The 10,473-nt window shown below is 35.2% G+C and overlaps 1 protein-coding gene across 1 annotated transcript in view; it reads right to left on the bottom strand.

The window, feature by feature from the left end:
• The window catches only part of LOC122063327 (MICOS complex subunit Mic10-like), a 16,508-nt gene extending 11,308 nt beyond the window's left edge, over positions 1 to 5,200 (bottom strand). The window contains exons 1-2 of the mRNA XM_042627044.1: positions 4,927 to 5,200; positions 2,630 to 2,772 (exon numbers count right to left, since the gene is read on the bottom strand). Of these exons, the coding sequence (XP_042482978.1) occupies positions 2,630 to 2,772; positions 4,927 to 5,056 (273 nt within the window). The 5' untranslated portion in view covers positions 5,057 to 5,200. The remainder of the gene's footprint in view (positions 1 to 2,629; positions 2,773 to 4,926) is intronic.
• Between the last annotated feature and the right edge of the window lie 5,273 nt (positions 5,201 to 10,473).

The raw sequence follows: 10,473 nt of genomic DNA, 5'->3' as shown, positions 1-10,473 counted from the left end.
GATGCACAAAATGTGATTCTAAGTATGATGAACCTTAGATTTGTAAAAAAAACTTGAAAATCTAAGGTTAAAGTTGAAAAAAGTGAGTAAAGATTCAAGAACTTACTATTCAAAATTTTCAACTTTCAAGTTCAAGGTTCTTCTTGGACTATGTTTTTCTCCTTCTTTGAACCATTCACTTCCACAATGTTTCTTTCAATCTACCACTTGAGTCTCCAAAAAGGTGTGTGAATCAAAGGGGAAGAAAGAAGAGAAATATAGAAAACTGTTGGTGAGAGTTTGAAGTGTTTGTTTCAAACAATAAAAGGCACATTCACACTTAAGTAGCCGTATCGTACCGATACGATACGATACGGCTCGATACTATACGATACAGTCGATACGTACCGATACTCACGGGAATTTTTATATTTTCAAAAGTTCGTATTGCAGAGTATCGTACGTATCGGTACGGCACGATATGATATGACCGATACGTCGATACGCAAAAGAGGGCCCAAAATTCCATGTAACATATCGGTATGTATCGTGCCGATGCCTACCGACACGGATACGTATCGGCCGATGCGGCACGATACGCACCGATACTTAAAACCATGGGTGTCCTCCATTTCTGCTTCCCGTCACTGGAGGGCAAGATTGGCTAATTCCCTAGTGGATGGCATTGCTAGACAAGGTGTGAGGACTGAGGAGGCCTAGAATAGTTGAGGGATTGATGTTCATCTTTGATGCTTGTTTGGCCTTTAAGTTTCATTGCTCTCACTAATTTCTTGGTTTAAGGTCTAGGGGTTTCTAGCCTCTCTCTGTTGTTGTACTCTTATCTTTTTCTTTTAGTAAAATCTGTTATATATGTTGGGTGGGTTGGGGAGGGGGCGTGGTGGGAAGCACAAAATGCTGCCAAAATTGGCCATGCCAAATTTTACATAAGTTTTGCTACATTACAAAGCCAAATTCACAACAACGTTAGAGAAGTTGAGCAATGGAAATTTCACATCTGAACATTGTGTGTGCTCTCAACTACAAGATGTTGAAAAGTCCAACCTCCAACAGGTAACTAATTACTAATCTGTAGTGCTCACCGCTCATAGATTCAAAAGAAATTTGTAACAATTTAAGAATTTGAAAAACCAGAACCTAAGAAGAAGAAAGGAAAAGAGAGACGAGAGAACAGAGTTGGAACAAGATATGCGATAAATGAGTTAAGTCTACCTCATTTATAATATTGCTGATTACAATCATAGAAGGAAAAGGAAACTAACTTTAACTTAGCTAACAACTATCCTAAACATGATAGGAAACTTCACCTAGTTACAAACTAATAAGGAAACAATAAAGGAAAGTAAACCTAGACTCAACTTAGTCCATGATGGCGACACTCCCCCCTATTGTGACCATTGTTTTAAGTATCGGTGCGTATCGTGCCGTATCGGCCAATACATATCCGTATCGGTAGGCATCGGCACGATACATACCGATACGCTACATGGAATTTTGGACCCTCTTTTGCGTATCGACGTATCGGTCATATCATATCGTGCCGTACCGATACGTACGATACTCTGCAATACGAAATTTTGAAAATATAAAAATTCCCGTGAGTATCGATACCGTATCGGTACGTATCGACTGTATCGTATAGTATCGAGCCGTATCGTATCGTATCGGTACGATACGGCTACTTAAGTGTGAATGTGCCTTTTATTGTTTGAAACAAACACTTCAAACTCTCACCAACAGTTTTCTATATTTCTCTTCTTTCTTCCCCTTTGATTCACACACCTTTTTGGAGACTCAAGTGGTAGATTGAAAGAAACATTGTGGAAGTGAATGGTTCAAAGAAGGAGAAAAACATAGTCCAAGAAGAACCTTGAACTTGAAAGTTGAAAATTTTGAATAGTAAGTTCTTGAATCTTTACTCACTTTTTTCAACTTTAACCTTAGATTTTCAAGTTTTTTTTACAAATCTAAGGTTCATCATACTTAGAATCACATTTTGTGCATCATTATTAATTTATTACATGAAATCATTGGATTTATAAGGATTTACAAACTTTTTTCAAGAGAAAATGAGGGTTTCAATTTTTTTCAAATTTCTTAGATCTACTCATGCTCAATGATTAAAAATGTTTAGATTTTTTATATGTTATGCAAATACAAGTGTTCTACAACTTCCATGGAAATTTTTGATTTTTCTCAAAAAAATATATTTGTCTATCAATACGATACCCTCATCATTTTGAACATTTTCAACTCAATATATTTGTCTATCAATACGATGCCCTCTACTTAAGTATTTATGCATTCTACATGTTATATATAGCTTTTTTTAACTGTTTTTTTATGCAAAAGTGTATAAAAATGTGTTCCCTATCCATTTATGTGCGTATCTTTAGAGTATCTCCGATACGATACGATACCCTCCGATACGTATCTTAATTTTGACCGACCGATACCGATACTTTAATCCTTGATTGTGACACATATCTTCACACAATTGAACTAAGTTTTCAAAGGAGACTACAAATTTACAGGATATAACAGAAGAGATCGAGCAAAAGAAGGTATCAAAAAGGAAAAAAATAAAATGTCCATTTTGTTAAGAATATGGAGAACCAAAACCCATGAATACCTGAGAAGCAGGAGATTGTGAATATTTTGAAGAAGTGAACTTTGGAGGAGGCCCATCAAATATGTAAGAACACTCAGTGTATGCCGAACCAATACCCACACCAGCACCAAGTGCTACAGATGCCCATCGTGTCACAGGACTCCCTGTTGAGATATCATGAAGTCATTAGATGATCATCATAATATTTACAAAAAAAGAATAAAACAGTATAGACTCCAATGGTTATAGGATCACTACGACACAATACATCTTTTTAGGCAGTAGATTCTTCTTGAATTACCAGCTAGCTTTCACAAATGTAGAAACCATCAAATCACTTGGCCCAGTTTGTTTGACAGAGATAAGTGGAAAAAGTAAAAAAAAGTCGGGAAACTTGTACTTGTTTCCTACAAACTATCACAAATATGATTGTTTGGATAAGTAGAGTGGGAAACTTACCAGACAAGATCATTAAATGCAATTATTGTTGTCTACTAATGTGGCACTCAACGATTTCCCACCCCACTCACTTCCAAAGTCCTATCAAAGGCACTATTCATGGAAACTTGATATTGTATCTCTCTCCTCCTTTTCTATCCTCTCTTTCCCATAGAACTCTACCTGCCTTTACTTCCTCCTTCTTCCATCAAATTCCACCCCACTAAAAATTACATATTTCACTATTTCCTTCCCTTCCCTATCCTTGTCAGCCCAACTCACAACATGTGGGACCCACCCCTTTTTATCCGTCAAACAAATGGGCCTATATGATTTTGCAGGCTTTCACAGGGAAAGTTGCAATTAATTTCATTAAATCAATGATGTCAAATCTATCATCTAAAAGTCAGATGAATCCCTAGGAAGAGTAAATATTCCTTCTTTCAAGTGAAAGAAGCAAGAAAGCTGGTGGAACGAGAAAAGGCAAGATGCTTCTAAGAAGCAAAAAGGACAAGAGTTGAATTGGAGGGCAAAAGGGTTTTTTTTTATTGAGTTATTTAATAAATAAAACATTTTCCTCAACTACATGACGTTACTAGCCTTGCCCAAATGTATTTTGCCATGCACACGGCCAATATGAAAGCTGCCAGCTTGGTTGTAAGAGAGAAGTAGAAGAGTTACTCTAATTGCCACATAACTTTTGCGATAATAAAATGCAAGCAGATCTAATACCAGCCTCAGAAGAACTTAAGGAAGGCAGAATCATGAATAAAGCAGCAAATGGCTCTTCATGGATAGAATAAAAGTTTAATGGTGAATTGTACTATTTATCGTATCTTGTGTTTCACAACCAAAACTTCTGTAAACATTGATACATTTAAAGCAAGTATCAGACTCGACCCATGAAGCTTACAAACCTAAGTTACCAGATGGAGAGGGGGAAAAATATACAAAAGGGGATTACGACATCTCATGGTTAATTAATAATGGAAACAAATTGCTCTCGTGTACCCTGAATCACCATTGATTAAACAGGAAAATAAAGAAAATATGTAATTATCACTGAAGGGGCTTACCTCTGAAAGAAGGACAAGTAGAAAGTGGTTTTTGAGCCGTGAGAAAACTATTCAGAATTTCAAACTCCAAGACAGGGTCAAATTTCAAGGAAGAGAGGATAATTGTGACACGTGCTGTACACAATCTTACAAAGCTGCATCGAGGAGTTGCTCACATTTTGGATGCATGAAAAAGAGTTCCCACAGTAAGGTCTAAGGATGCCATCAGCCTTAGCTAGCAATCTGTTTTTTATTTTTTTTCCAAAACAAAAGGAATGCGCTCCTACCTATTGAACTAAGGGGACAAAATCTTCATTAATTCCGAAGTCTCCGAAATTTTTTTACCCCCTTTTAATATTTGTTCCCACTGCAAGGATGCAATCAGCCTTGGTTTCCCTGTGCCCATGCAACATTCCTCTTCTGACAAAGAGAAAAAAATAATAATAAGAACCTTATTTGATATGGCGATGGCACCTTTTGAGACTTACATTCTCGGAATGGGATTGTAATATTTACTCTGAAATTTTCAATTCGCATTCACTCTCCCTGTTTCCCAGCTGCCAACCATTTTCCAAAGGCATTTCTCAATCAATTAAGGGAAAATATAAAGACTATTACTCCGTGTACAAAGACAAAAGCAGCATTTCGCGTTTCAGGAAACCAAGAAGGGAAAACAAAGCTTAGAATTTCAGGTTTCACAACATCCATGAATCCATAAAAAGCAGCAGTCAGACATAAATTGATTAAAAACTTTGAAACAAACACAATACGTAAATGGGAATAGCTTAAAGTTACGAGAAAACAGAAAGGGGGCTATAAACTCACTGAAGAAGAGGAGACCGCCAAGAGCACCAGCCGAGGAGGAGTAAACTACCCGACGAAGCGTGAGATCAAAGCAGGCATCCCATTTGGAATTTAGGTCAAACTGTGGAGGGATTTGCTTGTTTTCAGCCATTGGAGAACCTTAGCCCCTTCGCTTCTCTTTTTCTATCTGGTCTGAGACGAACAGAAACGAATGTAAGGGAGGACGGAGGAGTGAGGGAGAACGAAACCCACGGGTGTTTCTTTCTCACTTCTCAGGTTGTTTTCTACGGTGAAGGCAGTATAATATAAGGCCCCACGACTTCGTTATATTGTCGATCTGAACCGTTCAATCAATGGACCTGTATAGGACCTTTGACCACAAACTATGATTTGCTTAAAATGACTTCTAATGAGTAAAAGCATTTCTCCTTTGGAGAGTACTTCACGAACTTGATCATCAGCCTCCCTTACGGCATATAAGATTTAAAGCAGTGTTTGGTAGCGAAGAGAAGAAAAGAAAATAAATGAAAAAAAAATAAATAAATAAAGAAAAGAATAGAAAAAAAAATGTATGTAATGTTTCTGCTAACGAACACTCGTTTGAATGCGACAAGTCTCTTGATGGATGCTCCGACAATGCCAGAGTGGAACGGAGTATATGAACATAACATATGCTATAACAAACACTCGCTTTAATTTGATATAGAATTGAAGCTTTTATCAACAAAAGTAAATTTCAGTAGGTAGGTGAATAAATCAGCAAACCAATTGTTAACCATTTAGAAACCGTATAGATTAAATCGCGATCAAATTAGTATAAAATCATAAAACCGAAATCATTTACTAAACTATTATAGTTTCAGAAAGTGCAACTATTTAATAAACATTTCAATTTTGAATTTAAACCAATAAATGTGAACCGAATCGAACCGTACCATATACATCGGAACCAAACCGATTAACACCCTTACCTCCAATGGTGCTTCTCAATTCCAGCTTCTTATTTAAACAATAGACAAAAGAGTTGTGTTAGACTAGGATGTCACAATAGGAACCACACTCGCCTATATAAGAAATTTTTTTCTGTGGGAGAGTGGCCCCATGTGCCTAGACACATGGGAGCGAAATGACCAGCCTACCCCCATTAAAGGAAATGACATTTTGTGGAAATGCTTCCTCATGCACTTCAATTGGCCCTCACACACGTGCATGAACCATACTCCTCCACATGAAACACTTCCCCTATATATCGGTGAAAGAAGGCTGAGTTTGTTATTGGTGGTGGTGTTTTTGTATGATAAGAGTTTGAACAATAGTAAGTTCACGAATGGCAATGATACGGGAGTGGATATGCACAACAATTGAACATGCCAGATGGCAATAATAAATTTTAAAAACCCAGCATAATAAAACATGTATGACAATGACATGGTACATGTTTAATATGTTTTTCATACAGCCGCTCTGTAAGCAAAAATTCGGATATATATATATATATATATTTACCATAAAATATATATGCACTTAATAGCTGGAAAAAAAAAACTTAAAAAGACCCTCTCAATGATTGGTTGAAATAAATATTAGGATAAATAAACATATAAGGATTATTCTTACATCCCACTCTAGGTTAGGATTTTCGATTGGGAAGGGATTTTGGGTTTTGATTATTTATTTAAAAAGATGTTATTAAAATGAAAAATACAGAAAAAATATGCATTTCAATTGGAGAGCACCCTTAGGATGAGTTAATTCATCCTCTGAGTCGCTAGTCATCCACTTAATACTCCAATTTAGCTCATCAAGCATCAATGGATTATAATTTCTATTTTATTCATTTGTTTCTTGGAACTTTACTTGAAGTCAGTGATTATATTGAATGTAGACAAGATCATTTAAGCATTAATGTTCCAACCTATTTCTCTTCTTGGTGTGAATCTAAAAAATAATTAATAATATAAGGTTATCTCTTTAAGAGATTTTAAGGCATCATGCCATAAAACTATACAAACAACAAAAAATATTAAGTGAAGTACTTGATACTCACAAGCTCAAATATGCTCAAATTGCACTAACAACTAGAAGATGTGCAATAAAGATCAAGTAAGCATAATGTAACTTTTGTAAGATCAGGAGCAAATATATATATATATATATATATAGGTTAAGTAAAAAAATCAACATACAAAGTACAAAATAATTTAAGAAGAAAAATATTACTAGGATTCAACTTGTCCCTTTGTCTAATCGTCATTTCTTTTGTAAAATTTCTTTTAGCATGAGTATAAGCTTCGACCTAGACGATGATCCTGTCTTGCAAGGTTTCATCAGGCACTAACCTAGTAAGAACATCATTGAAGGCATCATTTGTTTTATGAGTAACAATCATCTCATTATTTGGATCATCCTTAATAGTTTAAAAAAATTTGTTAGAATTGAGAAAAAAATGTAACAGAATATATATACAATGGTCGATCCATCTGAATCTCCAAACACCTATCAATAATCTTTATAATTTTCTTCTATCTCTTTTCATTGTCCCCTAATTTTCGGTATACTCTTATTTGTCACTTCTATTGCAATATATACTTTAGGTAAAACAGGCAACTTATCACCATCTCCTATCCTCAACAGTTGAAGATCTGTGATACTCTTATGCAATTCATCACACCACTCCAAAAGATGTAGCAAGCACCGTCTCATAATGAATCATCTCTGCCTCTATATATGCAAGCTTAGAATGCGACTATTCATCTTCAACAAATAATTTTTCAAATATTCCCTATGTTTGTATAATATGAATATTTTTGTCATATTCAAACGTTTCAACGAAAAAAATCGCAATTTACTATATCAATCCAAAAAAAATCGGTTATATATTTTATATTTTTGTATTCTATAGATGCCCATATTATACGCGTATTATTCATGTATAATACGAATATATACGTTTAAATATAAAGAAATTATAAAACCTAAAACCAAATAACTCAAATCGAAAAAAAAAAAAAAAAATTAGATGTTTTCTTCCGCTAATATGTTTCTTGCATTATAGCTTCAAGAAAGCAAGTGTGCCTATAGATGAAGCCAATTAATTTCCTACCCTTCGGTAGAATAGGTTTAAATGATTGTAAGTTTCCTATGTCCTCCATCATAAGGTCTATGCAGTGAGCTGCACAAGGAGTCCAAAACGCCCTCTTCCTTTTCTCCATTAATACCCATTGTAACATAGTTGGCAGCATTGTCAAGAACTACTTGAATCACATAATCTTCCCCAATCTCTTCAACCTTAATGAAGGAACTCAAATAACATATTAGCGGTTTGTGATCGATCGGATGCATCCACAGACTCCAAGAAGAAAGTCTCCTTCAGATAGTTGACAAGAAAATTAATTTGGTGTATTTCTCTCTTCTCTATCCATCCATCAGACATGAATGTGCACCCATATTCTTTCAGTAAGCTTAATACCTTACCTTTATTTCACCAATTTTATCCTTCTCATACTTCAATAAAGGCCCTCTATAGCCATCAAATGAAGGGGGCTTGACACTTGGTCCATATTGTCCAATAGTATCAACCAATTCCTCAAAACTCCTTAATTTTAAAGCATTAAATGGAACAACGTTTTAATAAGCCCACCTTGCAAAGTAAGAACGAAGTCTATCTCTCCTCTTCTCCTCTTACACGGTTCTTCATTGTTAGTTGATATGGACCTTTATCTTGCCTATTTACAACCACTTCTTTAAGAGTCCTCACATGCTTATCCATGGGACCCCTTACTTGTTGTTTGGATTGTGTCTAAATGACGAAATTATTTCTTCTTGAAGTTGTCCCAGAGTTGGGGATAGGACAAAAGATCCCCAAATCAGATATTGTATTCTCTTGTGGTTCCATAGGTGACACTCTATCATAATCACTAACATCCAAATCATCAAGATTTTCAAGGGTCCTCTTCCTCTTTCTCTTCAAGATTGATCTCTTATCTCTTTAGTAATGACTTCCGTTGTTTTTACATACTTAGATGCATCTCTATAGCCACCAATTAAGTGTTGCTTCATTTTTTTTTATTCATCTTTTGACATCCTTCCCACAAATGGTACACTTAATCCAATTTATGTCTTCTAAGTCATGATAGTAACCATATTTTATCTAGGATCATTTGATTTAATTCTCCTTTTTGGATCATTGCTTGGATCATTTATTGATTGTGTAGTACTAGTATTTTCAGGCCCACTGCTACCACCAATGGTTTCCATAGGAATCATTTGTCTCTTTGTTTAATGTCTAATGTCTACAAGTACAATGATACAACCAATAACAGAAAGAACAAAAAAATTAAAATCAGGGAAAAAAATATTTATTACCAATTAGCATGGGTTCATAACAGAAAAATAAAAATGAAATAAGGAGATGCCTAACAACAAAATTATCAAGCAAAATAAAAGTAAATAAGCCTATTTGGAAGAATATATAAGACTACAAACGCTGGACAGTCAAATAACTGAAATTTGATATTTCCCAATCCCATTCACGATCACAAAAATATTACCCAAAATAGGTATTGGTTCAGGTCTGATATCACTACAAGAATATGTAATAATTAACAGTAGAAAAAAGAGGTTATTTCAATCCCTATAACTCCCAACAAAACCCAGGAAATACAACCAATAACCCAGCCAAATATAGCAATAGGAAGCTGCTAATAATCCCAATACTCAAGAATTAGAAATAATCAAATTATCCTTCATTTAAGAACCATAGAAAAATAAGAAGTAATTAAGTATAGATGGAGGTATATAGTCCTCAAAAGGCAAATTGAATCAAATGATGGCTGAACAAGATATTTTCAATATCTCCCTAACCTGGCCTCATAATAGGCCAGGACCTTGATTGAGTGGGGCTCTCAATTGGGTGGTTCTGTCCTCCAAAAATGGATATCACAATGGAGAAAATTCTTTACTGAAGTACATAGAAATGTACCTAAACTATACTTTATTTTGTAGTCTGATCTATATTCCATCCAAGGTAGTAGGCACAAGTAGGACTTCCAAGAGAAGTTTCAGAGACCGATACTAACTTCAATGGATGTAAGATGAGCCTCAGATAGAAGAAAGAAGATGAAAAACGAAAAAATAGAAGAGAAAGAAGAAAAAAGAAGCTGAAAAAAACAAAAAAAAAAACATAACTTATCGGAGCTGCCTTGGTTTGAGGAAAGCTCACCTAAGGAGTGTTACCGCCGCTACCAAAGCAAGATCTGATGGAGGAAAGAGTAGTTGACACTTGGTTCTCTCAAAAGGGCCAAAACTCTTTGCTATTTGTGTTTTATTTTTTCATTTTTTTTATAATACCCTTGATCTCCAGAAAAAAAAAAAGAAAGTAAGTAAAAAAAATGTTCAAAAGGCAGACTGCCTTGTATATAGAGCACAATAATGCGTCACCTTAGAGCGCCTTAGCCCTTAAGGCGCTCACTTTAGGTGCAACTTGTAATACGTAAATACTGCCTTATGTTCCCAAAACCGCCTCAGTGCCTAATTGTTACCAACACCTTTCATTAATTGATCCTCTAA

This window comes from Macadamia integrifolia, unplaced genomic scaffold, assembly GCF_013358625.1.
Source record: "Macadamia integrifolia cultivar HAES 741 unplaced genomic scaffold, SCU_Mint_v3 scaffold1294, whole genome shotgun sequence".
Lineage (NCBI taxonomy): Eukaryota > Viridiplantae > Streptophyta > Magnoliopsida > Proteales > Proteaceae > Macadamia > Macadamia integrifolia.
The sequence above is the reverse complement of the archived record's forward strand: the minus strand, read 5'-3'. Positions and strand labels throughout refer to the sequence as shown.